The sequence below is a fragment of the Gadus macrocephalus genome, chromosome 12 (assembly GCF_031168955.1).
Source record: "Gadus macrocephalus chromosome 12, ASM3116895v1".
Lineage (NCBI taxonomy): Eukaryota > Metazoa > Chordata > Actinopteri > Gadiformes > Gadidae > Gadus > Gadus macrocephalus.
In genome coordinates, this window is record NC_082393.1 from 7030829 (window position 1) to 7044130 (window position 13302).

The 13302-nt window shown below is 44.6% G+C and overlaps 1 protein-coding gene across 1 annotated transcript in view; it reads left to right on the plus strand.

Annotated features, from left to right (window-relative positions):
* ghrhrb (growth hormone releasing hormone receptor b) overlaps positions 1–13302 on the plus strand; it is a 28850-nt gene that overhangs the window by 3921 nt on the left and 11627 nt on the right. Inside the window, exons 2-3 of the mRNA XM_060066364.1 lie at positions 519–627; positions 8431–8538. Coding sequence (XP_059922347.1) covers positions 519–627; positions 8431–8538 — 217 coding nt within the window. The remainder of the gene's footprint in view (positions 1–518; positions 628–8430; positions 8539–13302) is intronic.

Genomic DNA, 13302 nt, shown 5'->3' on the forward strand with positions numbered 1-13302 from the left:
TGTATAAGTCAGAATGACTAATGAATAAATTATATGAAAGTGTGCTGTAGTGTAGTGTGTTTTCATGTGTTGTTTAAATCCTAAACCTCCTCCTTCTCTTTTTCCTCGTGACCCTCCTCTACCTCTTCCTCCCTATCCCTCTACTCATCCTCCTCCCCCTTTCTCTCCGGATCCTTCTCCTCTACATCTCTCTTCCTCCCTATGATTCTCCCCTCCTGTTTCTCCTCCTCCACCTTCTCCTCTTCCATCGCCTCCTCCTCCCCCTCTCTCTCCTGATCCTTCTCCTCCATATTCCTCTTCCTCCCTATGATTCTCCCCTCCTGTTTCTCCTCCTCCTCCTCCTCCTCCACCTTCTCCTCTTCCATCGCCTCCTCCTCCTCCATCGCCTCCTCCTCCTCCCCCTCTCTCTCCTGATCCTTCTCCATATTCCTCTTCCTCCCTATGATTCTCCCCTCCTGATTCTCCTCCTCCTCCTCCTTCTCCTCCTCCTCCTCCTCCTCCTCCTCCTCCTCCCCCAGGCGGAGGCCATCCACCCAGACTGTGCCCTAGTGGTGCAGCTCGTCAAGGCCAAGGAGAACTGCATCTGGGTTCGCCGTCAGGAGGCACGCAACCGCACCTCTGCATCAGGTGACAGTGCCTTTGTGTGTTCATGTGTTCATCCTGCCTCTCTGTCCATACATGTATAGGCTTCAGTCAGGGTTTCCACCGTCTTCCTTCATTCAGTCAACCTAGATGTATGCATTGAAGCCATATATCTAAGCAATGGCATTTTAGGCATGTGGGCATTTTAGCCTTGGAAAAAACTTTTTTCGGGACATTTTCTATCAATACTTGTTTTCGGAACACTGTTTATCCACACTTGAACAGTGTTTCCCCGTTTCACTTCATGCCTTCTCTCTTGCAAAATGTCCAGACAACTTTAGGCAGTCGCCTATATCCATGCATTTCCCTGGCTACACCACAATGTGAGACTGGTGTTTTCATCCACTTGGAAGAAAGAACCTGTTTTAGACAGAAGTAAACTAATAGCACTGCATCAGTGCGCCCTGAAACGATAAGCATTAGGGGCCACAGTCTCCCTGAAAAACCACCTGCGGCTGAGACCATGGTGAACAAACACAGGGTCATTTTCTTCAGCGAAGCTTCTTCTCTCGATTCAATGCTCTGTTAAACCCTGTTAAACACATAGATCCCACACCCACCTTCAACCAGATGATTGTTTACCGGCTGGCACTGACATCTGAGAAAAAGACACTGGGCCCATTCAGGCATAGGGGGCTGCTGAAACAAATGCTCTCACTTCCACTGCACCTGAGCTGGGCTCACCTGGGCAGGCATAACCCCTTCCAGAGAAGGGATGGAGACTCGACTTGATTACCGTCTGTTAAACACCTTCGATTCACATCTAGAGCGGCCATGTGTGAGTCGGAACCCAGGAGGGATGGAGTGATGAGAGATTGAGAGGACAGGGAGGACAGATGGAGGAATGGACGAGATGAAAGAATGAATGAAACGATGGAGGGATGCCGAGATGGAGAGAATGCGATAAAAGATTAAGAATTAGCTAATTAACAAATTCATAAGGGTGAACAAATGGCGGGAAGGATATACGTAGAGGTGATGTAAGGAAGGTAAGAGAGAGATGGAGAGGATGCCAAGGTGGACTGATAGAGGGATGGAGGGATAGAGAGATATGTGATAAAGGATGATGGATAATGGGCAGAGAGATGGATGAATGGAAAGATGAGCGATGGATTGATAAAGAGATGATGAATGAACAGAGGGAGGGAAGGACTTTAGGTGCGAGTCCATCTGTTGTGTTCAATGACAGCTGGTGCTGTTGGCCCTCACAGCCCAGACACACACGTAACAAACCATATGCGCACACATCAACACAATATGGTTGACAGTTTACAGAATACAATTCAAACACACATGCACAAACACACACAGACACACAGGCCCTAACAGAATGCTTTCAGACAAATGGGTGGAAGAATGATTACATTAGAGGTTGAGAAATTATTGCTGGTTATGAAGCCTCCTGTGAATATCGAGGATGGGCCCAGAGGACACATTTTAGCATAATTAGGAATCATATTCACTCAATGATTCAAGCAGGAATCCATGCAGAAGGAGAGAGAGAACAGACAAAAGACTAGAAAGGACACAGACGTTCCTCAAGTCCTCTGCTTCATCTTTAGGAGGCTCCTTCATTGATCGGGAGGAAGGAGAAGCTGAGTATATATCTTGAACAATAAGGTGTGTAAAAGCAATTTAAGAAAGACAAATCTACTTAAACACTGAGCTGAGGTATTGGGGGCTCGATTGGTGAACGGTAAACGGACTGCATTTATCTCGTGTTTTTCATACCCCATGTGGCCCCTTGATTATATTGGCTTTTTGTTATTGCCTTCTGGGGCTAAGGTTAGTATAAAGACCTGAGCGCCATGAACACTGACAATATAACGCATCCGATACAGATAGATAGACGATAGTGAGATTGCTTTTTGGATAATTGTTCAAGAGATCATGAAAGTGGAAATGGATTTTAACTTGCCTCTACAACAGATCATCTTATCTTTCCATCATCCATCATCATTCACATCCCTCACATAGTACACTGTCATATTCTGAAGGGTCAATATACATTTCTCTGACCTTACCTCACAACTAATATCCTTTACTTCAAAACATTACGGAAAATAAGTTAATATATGATCAAATATTTTTGATTGCTATTGTCAAAAATAGTGGCCAATTATCTAAAAGGAAATATTTTGATCCCAAGTATCCCAAGTCTATCTGTAGGCATTAGGATAAGACACCTCACCCTACACCTGCTCCTAAACAACATGAGTCGACAAATTCATGATTCTTTTTTAAAAACATCATAGCCACAGCCGCCCTTTTGGGTCTGCCAGGTGCCGAGTTCCTTTACCTCACTCGTTCTCTACTACAAGTAGGCCGTCGTTCAAGTGGACCTCGGGCAGTTATGCGCCAACCTTTAGTCACTACCTTATAGTTGTCCTTTTTTGGAGCGGTAGCTCTACAGAGCTCAATGGCCGTTGGGGTTTGGGTTTGGGAGTGTGGGTAGATGGAGGTGGGGGTGAGGGAATGAGCAAGCCAACAGCAATGTTTATGCGGCTAAATATTTAAAACAACCCCCTTTGTTTTTCCTGTGTTCTATCAGTGGGTTCCAAATAACTCCCTGTCTGTATCTCTGGATGTAAACCAAGGAATCGTACTGTATATATGCACCTTCATAACGATTATACTGACCTATTCAACTGTCAGGGTTCTTGTCTGTGTGTATGGACTGGAAGCTGAGTATTTTACAATCGTTTTATTTTGGTGTGCAAAAATAATGTGTGAATGTGTTCATCATCTTAGTCCAATTGTGTATGTAGCGCCCCCATGCCATGGCTATGAACATGATATTCTAATTAACCCAAAAGTTAATTGGGACGCTCCCAAGTTCACACTAAACTGACCACACGCTATATGTGGTGATCTACCCGATTTTATGTTTAGTTGTATTGTAGTGTCTTGTAGAACTAAACCCCCAATGTATAGGAATCACTGCATGGTAATGACAATAAAACACACATAAGTTACTATGAAAGATGGTTTCATTGAATTAACACGTTAACAAGAATCATTCAGTGCATCGACCCACAGGTAAATCAATTCACACAAGAAAACAGGTAAATCAATTCACACATGAAATCACATGCATTTTGGAAATGTTGAAAGCAAAATGCAGTCCTATGCCGGCACGAACTATTTATCCCCACGTTGCAGGCCTGTGTCGTCGCTTGGGTACGTGGAGGCCAAAAACAGAACGGCCGCTTCACTCACAGGAGCAAACAAACAAACAATCAAATGTACCTTTCACCTCACTTGGCGGGGTGTGTGTGTGTGCGTGTGGAAGCGATCAGACAGTCGCGGTCCTCGGGTCGACTGGTCCACGCAGGAGTTTTATCCAAACCGACCGCACTCAGCCTTCTGCCGCGTCCACGTCTGGAGGCAGGCTCAGCATCTCCAGAAACCTCAGAAGCACATCCCCGATCGCTGATCTGGTGGTTATCTATCCGACAACCGGAACAGTATACCTCTAGTCCATTTTCTAGACAGAGTATCAATCGCATGTAGGTATAATTGGATCACGAGCTCGGACTAGCCGTCCGTACTCTTCCTGGTTCACACCCCTTCAGCTGCCGAGCTTCCAACCTTTTAACCCTCCGGTTCAAAGGTCACTAGGGGTGTAACGGTACACGTATTTGAACCGAACCGTCACGGTACAGGCACTTCGGTGCGGTTACAGAGGTGTACCGCGGTCCGTAAATGTGGCGTACATAGCGTTAATATGGCGAATGTAAAGGCTTGTTTTGCGGTGCGGAACTTAAAACTTGAAGTCGGAGTTCCCCCCGGACCGTTTAGCCTTATTAGGCTCGGCTCGCACGTGCGCGAACTCGTAGTAGCAGTAGCAGAGCGCGATCGCGACTGTGTGTGGATTGATGTCTACTAGCGAACTGAGAGCGAACTGCATGGCGAGCGACAACAGAAAACCGGAGCTTGAAGATGCCCCCCTGTCATTTAAATCCCAAGTGTGGGAGAACTTTGGATTCCAGGTTAATTATCACAATGGGGAAAGACGAGTGGACAAGTCGAAAGCTGTGTGCAGACATTGTTCAACAGCGATCGTCTATGCAAATGGGAACACATCGAACTTGCACAAATTTTCGCCCCCGGTACAATTTTAACGTGACGGCACCATCCAGGTGTTACTGTTACTGTCACCGCTGCAAAATGAAAAAAAGTTGTTCAAATCGTTCAAACCCAGCTCCCTACACTATTTAATCAACCCCTACACCTGTCTGGGAATTCAGAACGGGCAAATGCCATCACCAGGTCTATTGGTGTTTTCATTGCCTCTGACCTACGAGAGGCAATGAAAACACCAATAGATTATAAAATACATAAGCTGTAATTAAAGGCTGCAGTTGCACTTTTATTTAATGATTGATTATATTTATGAGAACTTCAGAGCTTTAGAGAGCTGCAGGAATATGTTACAAACTCTTTGTTTACATACCAGCTTAAAGAGCCTAGACTGAGCATTAAAACTGGATTTTTCATTAATTTTATGTTAAGGTTATTGGAGAATTGCATCATTTTATTTGTATGTTTCATACTGACAGCTAAAACTGTTGTGTTTAATTCGTTACTAATTAAACTTATGTTCGTTCTGTCAAGCAATCCGTTTTTTCACCATAACTATGAACCGAACCGTCCTGTACCGTACCGTGACTTCAAAACCGAGGTACGTACCGAACCGTGACTGTTGTGTACCGTTACACCCCTAAAGGTCACATTAAGAAAACAACCAAAACGTACATACTCAAATGAAAATAAAATACAGGCCATAGGATAATAAAACATTCTGCATAATGCATTCAAAATCATTAAACATTTATTAACACCTTTTAACTTAAAGAAAATTAAAGGAAAATATAGCACAGGGCTACATGTATAAGAAGATTATTATATTATAAATCAATTCGTAAGTTAAACCCTCATCTTTGTGCCCTCTGATCCTCTCCCCTTCTTCTGGACAACACTGCTTTTCTCTCTACATCTCCCATACCATAATTTCGTCCAATCAGAGGGGGGGATTATGTTATATCGTCGTATATCACAAGACCGATTTAGCCTCAATATGGCAAACAACGTTAGCGCCGTCTCTGCCAGCTATACCCCCTCGGGGGAGAGTGGAGATCCAGAGGCAGACGGTCTAATTGATCTATAGGACACATCAAACACTCCACTATTAAGCGTTCTATTGGTCCATCTGGGTCGAGTTTCCCCCTCAGGGGGGGGGGCACAGCTCGCTATAGCCCCCATGTGAGTCAAGGATGAATGTGTTAAACACAAGGGGGTTGATCGTCCTATCAGGATCAGATTCGATATGCGTCGGACATGGTGAGCCATGTTGCTCTCCCGCTGAGGAGCTGAGTTGGGTCATGGAGTTGAGACGTTAAGCAACTACAGCTCCTGATGCATTTAGTGATGTAGTCAAAGCACATGCTTTCATCCAAAGCGAGGGATGCTGAGATTAATCAAGGCATCCAATCAAAATTTCAGTAGCTACAGAAATTTTGAGTGCTGCAGAAACCATCTCTAGTTGAAACTAGAGCAGCTGATCGTAGGGGAACAGAAGCTCTATATGTTGTTTTGTTCTATTTTTTTATCATCAAGAAGAGGCCGGATACGACGGCCCCAGTTCAGTCCAAGAAGTCGCACGCCTCCTCAAAGACGTAAACAGAATACTTTAAAATGAAATATTGTTTTGTTCTGTTTTTGAGTGGCACCGCAGGGACTTTGGATCTAAAGAACTGGCTTTGTGTTTGTGTGTTTGTGTGTGTGTGTGTGCGTGTGTGTGTCCGTGCGTGCGTGCGTGCGTGCGTGCGTGCGTGCGTGCGTGTGTGTGTGTGCGTGTCTTTTATGTAAACAGAAAGCACCCGTGTGTCTGAATCTTTGAGTGAATCTGTGTGTGAGTGCATGTACAAGTGTGTACATCAGCAACTCACATGTGTGTGTGTGTGTGTGTGTCTGTGTGTGTGTGTGTGTGTGTGTGTTTATTGACACACGTGCGCGTGTCTTTTATGTAAACAGAAAGCACCCGTGTGTCTGAATCTCTGAGTGAATCTGTGTGTGAGTGCATGTACAAGTGTGTACATCAGCAACTCACATGTGTGTGCGTGTGTGTGTGTGTGTGTGTGTGTCTGTTTGTGTGTGTGTGTGTGTGTTTTTTGACACACGTGCGCGTTTGCATTTGTGTTGTTGCCTCATGTTCCCTGTTGTAGAACATTACATAAGCCTCCACCAGCGTCCCCTCCCCCAATCACTCTTACCACCACCACAACCCTAGAGACCAGATAACCTCATCTTCCTTACAGACAGCTCCTGGGATGCCAGACTTGACTCAGCCCGCTGTGTTCCCTACCAAGGATCCATACAGCCAACTAGAAAGCAGCTCCTTTTGACAATAACACTGACTGCTGGCAGTCAGCCTGACTGAGAGCATGTCATTACCGCATATTGAAGGCAATTACACCAGCCACCTCCAAACCCCCTCTTTCCTGCCCCCCTGAAAACGTCTCGTAACAATAGCCCCAGACGATGAACGGCTTTAAACCCATTCAGAATGGCATGCTTTTGAAGTGTGATTGGCCATCATCATCACTGTGGATCATTAGAACGCCACCTGCAGAGGAATATTTGTTATTACCTTCCAAGATCTGGGGCACGGGACGAAAATAGAGTTCAAACTACATGGGGGGCATTCGGTGGTTGTGGGGTTCCTGGATTTGTGGGGCTGGGTTAGGGGCTACCGCAACGTCACGCCGGCAGTCCCGGGACCCTGGACATCGTGGGCCAGAAGGTGTGTTCCATTAGGAATGATGTGGGGCTGAAGGCTCTTTGATGTGCCGAGCGCTGAGGCAGCGGCGAGAGACCTTGGGGCTCTCTCTCCCTCTCTCGCTCAATGGCTGGCAGGCTCGTTCGCCCACATCCCCCCTTATCATCTGGAGAGGCGTGGGCTGTGATTGGCTCGGCTGGCGAGAGAGGGTGCGAGAGCGATAGAGAGTGGGAGCGAGATTCTCTACCAAGGACAGACTGCGGTACGACTGGAGGGACAAGAGCATCAGCGAATCAAGTGCCCCTTTATCTCTACAGATCTCTTCATCTGAAGGTGTTTTAATGATGGGCTCTGTGTGTGTTTAATGAAAGATAAGTTGGATGTATGTAGAACAGAAAGGGGATTTTACAAGTGGAAGTGGAAAATAGACAAGTAATCTCTATTCTGGGTGCCCCGTCTCCCCTCCTCTCCCTCTCTTTCAAAGAGTACTCCAACATATTGATTATTTCACTGATTTTCTTGGTCTTCCAATTGCTGGTTATCCAGAAGCTGATGCTAGAGTTTATTCTAACCTTATTTTTAGGGTTTTATCCTTGTATTGTAGAGACAGGAAGGCATGGGAGAGAACGGGGAAGACATGCAACAGCGGGCCAGAATCGAACCCTGGTCGCTGGACCTTAATGGTACCCGCTCTACGCAGTGAACCACCTGGGCTCCCCCTGCTGCTAGAGTTTTAACAGATTATAGGAAGCAGACAGTGCTAAGATCACTGCACTGTCTTCCTGTTCACCAAAGTAGTAGTTTACAGTAGTTCACAAAGCATGCAATATGGTTAAGGACCAAACTCGTGGTCTGCTTGTGTGTTATACTGACCGTCCGTATGAATGCTGCCATATATATAGACTTTCATTGCTTGCCTGTCTCACTGCCTGTCTATCTCCTTGTCAACCTGTCATGCAGCCTTCCTGTCTGACCATCTTCCTGTCTGTCTCTTCGTGGTGCTCCAGGGTGTCAGACAAAGTGGGATGACATAAGGTGCTGGCGGGGGGCTCCGGTGGGCCAGGTGGTCCGCGTCTCCTGCGCCAACGTCTCCCAGATGTTTGCCAACAATGAAGGTAGCGCACTCACACCCACATCTTCACTGTAATTACTCACCTCACATCTGGACTGAAAAGCCCTGATCTCACATCCAGACTTTAATGCCATCATCTCACACCTGGACTGTGAAGACCTCGTCTCACATCTGGACAGTCAAAGGCCTGATCTCACATCTGGACTGTAAAGGCATCATCTCACATCTGGACTGTAAAGCTCTCATCAAACATGGTCTGTAAAGCCATCATCACACATCTGGACTGTAAAGCCCTCGTCTCACATCTGGCTGTCCAGGCTCACATCTGACCTCATATCTGGGCTCATCTTTCATGGCCTAGATGATCAACAAGGATTAGAAGTAGATGTTCTGTATAATAGTTTATCCAGATGTTCTACTTATAATAACTTAGAGGACATTACATTGTTTTTTTTGTGGTTTGTGCTAATGCTACTATACTTTCTAGAAACTATGGAACAATCTGAAATAAAATATGGAACAATCATTCCATTAAAGTTAAAGTTTCAACTAGCTCAATGTTATCAGTAAAATTACATCCTATAACTGATATATTCTACAAATAAAAAAGGCTGGCCTTTCTACCGTTCTCCTTGTTTCCAAGAACCGTACTATCGACGCTCCTAAAACCCCTCCCACTCATGCCACCCAGCCAGATAAGCTATGCTATGCTAGTTTGTGTCTCACAGTTGCACAGCCAGAAAGAGTGGCCAGAACATTGGTATTGTGTCTTTTAAATTATGAAAGTCTCCTTCCTACTTACCTGGGAAGAAAAGAGAGAAATGCACAAGCAGAATTCCTTAAAAATTGTTTGCTCAGAAATGTCCCTTTCAAAAGGCCAACAATATACAAACAAAATAGCAAGTATTGCATCAAGAATAAAATGAAAAACAACCCAAATAGATCTTACCAGGAGAATAGGTGGGCCGACTGGGCCTGAGACCATGCCTAAGGTTTGTGTGGTTGATGGATTACTCATTCCTCCCAGACAGAAAGGCCTACTCATGAACCTCAGGCTACCAACATATCTTCAAAGTCTAAAGATTCATAGGAAGGCAGAAGACATTTGGTTAAAACAAGCCTGTCCACCAAATGTTAGTTTCTCCTTCAATCCATTTCCAATCTCACAACAACACTCACTTCAACGAATCCCACCAATCCATATCACCCAACCAACTTATCATCTTGGCTCCGCCCCGGCCAATAAGCCTTACATTCTAAGTCATGTGACCTTGACAGGACAGAACATTCTAGAGTAGATCATCTAAGTGTAAGGCATAACCTAGCACCCTGGTTTGGATTCTAATCCTTTTTTTTACAGGATTAAGATGTGCAGGGTCACAAACATTAGACCAATATTTGATTTAAAAAATATAGTGAAGAGAAAATAATACAGAAGTAAAAACAGTTGAAAGTCAAAGCGGCTTGAATATCATCAAAGTGTCAGTCCACCTCTAACCAGAGGGTTGTTGTTTGAATCCCTTCAGCTCCTCTTGGTTAGAGTGTTGTGGACCAAGGCAACACCTCCCCTCACAGGTTATTTGTCACATTTCTGACACCACTGTCACTGTGAGGATCTGTGACTGTGCAGGTTGACAAGACCTCACATGTTTTTTGTAACATTTTATTTTTGTCTACATTTTATTACTTTGTGTATCTTATCATTATGGACTGGAAAGTGGAGAGAGACAAGAAAGTGTGTTGTTGAGAATTAATTACATGTAGCGTAGGACCCTGTAAATAACCTGGATCTTTTCAAGACGTATCGCTACATGGTTAGCATGCTAGCAGGCTCAGCCAGTCTACCTTGAGGCAAATACAACAACTCTCACAGTCATGCTTTTCCATAAACAAACTATCCATAATTTGATAGAGTTCTGTTTAATTATATATCTTTTTTTTGTCTGTTTTGGTTCACGTTTTTGTTTTCATTAATCACCTCAATCAGATTTAATTGTTTATATTAACAATGGCCTATGAAAACCAATATCAATTATTATTACTAGCCACCACTACTGAATTGACTTCACAGAGGGAACAGAGGGACAACAACAGGGATCTCCAATCTCGTAGCCTCAGCCATCAGTGTATTACCGGTAGTTTGAAAGAAGGTTTTATGGATCTTATCCTATAGAGAGCATCTATTCTAGTCCTTCTTGGTTATAGTACCTCACACACACACACACACATACAAACGCACACACACACAAACACACAAACGCACACACACACAAACACACACATACACACACACACACACACACACAAACACACACACACACACACACACACACACACACACACACACACACACACACACACACACACACACACACACACACACACACACACACACACACACACACACACACACACACACACACACACACACACACACACACACACACACACACAGTTACATGGCCTCTGTTCCGCTGCGTCTAGTGGGATTAAACAAACATATGCACTCTTGCTTCACAAAATGGTTGACTTAGATAAAGGATGACCCACAATTTCTGGTAGTTTGAGAAAAGAGTAGTCTGGTAGTTTGCTCTCTCTTCCTCCCTTTCTCTCTTTCTCTCTATCTGTGTCTGTCTACCTCACTCTTTCTGTATGCTTTTCTCTTGTTCTATAATTGCCTTTGTCTCACTGCCTATTTCTGCCTCTTTCTCTCTACCTCTGTCTCTATTGCTCTCTATGGCTTGTCTCTCTTGCTCTGTCTGTTTCCTATGCCTCTTTCGTTTTCTTTTGCTGTCTCCATCACTGCCATTCCGTCACTCTCTGTCTCTCTCGTTCTCCCCAAATTCCTCTCCTTCTTTCGATCTCTCTCTATTTCTCCCGCACTGTTGCTTGCTTTGACTATCTCTGTCCTGTCATTCGCAGTCTCTTTCTCACACTCTGTCTCCCCCTTGCTCCCGCCGCCCCTCTCTACCACTCTTTCTCTCAGTTCATTCATTCCCACTGTTTGAGTGGATTTATTATTGGAGAATCCACCCCCGACATCCCCTGTCAAGCGTGAGCGAGCAAGTGTGATGGAAAGACGCTAAAAAAAAAAAGAATTATTGAGGGATTGGTGTTTAGAGAGATGAACGGCTGCGGGAGGCTACTGCTTTAATTACCCCGAGATCATCAAATTTCCCGATCAGACAGATGACCAGAAACCCTTGGAATACTCAATCAGCCTCTTTCGTGCCAAATATATCCTCTTCTTTGGAGGGCCGTGGTGAGGAAAATCACAATGAATTACTGGAAAATCAATGAGATGGCTATTGGAGCCCGGAGCATGCGAGAAGAACACGCTACGCTCATGAGCCGCAGTGGTGGGAGTTTGTGCGGGATCCCTGGGGTGCTAGCCCTTAGCCCTTTATTACCATAGCTAACTCTTCCACTCCTCCTCACGCTGACCGGCACCATGGCCTTAACAGGGTTTCCGCGGGCTGTGTGGTCTGCTTGGCGCTTAGGATAAGGCTAATCGGCAGAGTTCGATATGTGAGTAAGTCAGTCCACCCACTACTTAAACCTTCGCCTTCTCTTCTCGTCCGAGGCTGAAGGGGACAACTCGCTCCTGAGTTTGTTGTTCTGTTCCCACTAGAAACTTTTCAACTCCAACTTTATACTGCACACACACATAGCTCACCGAATAATATGTCTTTGAGGCAATGGTTCCTCATGGTTTCTGAGTCATCCTCATGTTCATTTTATGCTGCCATCTAGAGTGTTCACTTTTACTGTAAGCAAACTCAGAGCTGAGGGACTTTGTGCACAGAAGATAGGATTCTATTCAGTTATTTAACAGATTATTTTCATCATAAACGACTTCCATTATATCCAGAGAAAAATCATTAAGGAGCAGGCAGGGGTTAGAAAGTGAATACAGAGATAGGTCGTTACAGAACCGGTAGGAGTTAGATTGGCATAGTGAGTATTGGCATATCAGTGAAGTGTGTGTGTGTGTGTGTGTGTGTGTGTGTGTGTGTGTGTGTGTGTGTGTGTGTGTGTGTGTGTGTGTGTGTGTGTGTGTGTGTGTGTGTGTGTGTGTGTGTGTGTGTGTGTGTGTGTGTGTGTTTTAAGTTTTGGTCTGGACCCCGGAGATCATAATGAAGAAAAACTACAAGGTCAGCTCTGCCAACCAATTATCCATCATCCATAACCACCACCACACTCCCACCAGCATGCTGTACAGTACAGCACACCAGAGACGCAGAAAGATATAGCAAATAATAGAATAAAGGAAGAGAGAGAGAGAGAGAGAGAGAGAGAGAGAGAGAGAGAGAGAGAGAGAGAGAGAGAGAGAGAGAGAGAGAGAGAAAAAGAGAGAGGCAAAAGGAGAGAGGCAGAGGGAGAGAGTGAGAGAAAAAGAGATAGACTGAGTGATGGGTTTGAGTAAGATAATAGAATAAAAAGAGAGCAAGAGGGAGTGAGAGAGGGAGATAGGGATTGTAATTTCTGCTTCCTCATTGTTCTTTTAATTGAACTAACTTCTGACAAATAATGACAGGCTTTTTTTTGTTTTTCATCGCAGAGGTGCTGTCTTCTTCAACGCACAATATTTGGCTGTGGGCTTTGGTTTGATTTCATATGCACAGTAATGATGTTGTGTATTTTGGCAGATTAGCACTAGCATGAAGACATGTGGGTTTAGTTGATTTATAGTACTAAATTATATCGTATATTTGGCAGATTAGCACTTTCATGAAGACATGTGGGTTGAGTTGATTTATATACCATTCCGTATATAAGGCTGTGTTGATTATTTCTTACAGGGACA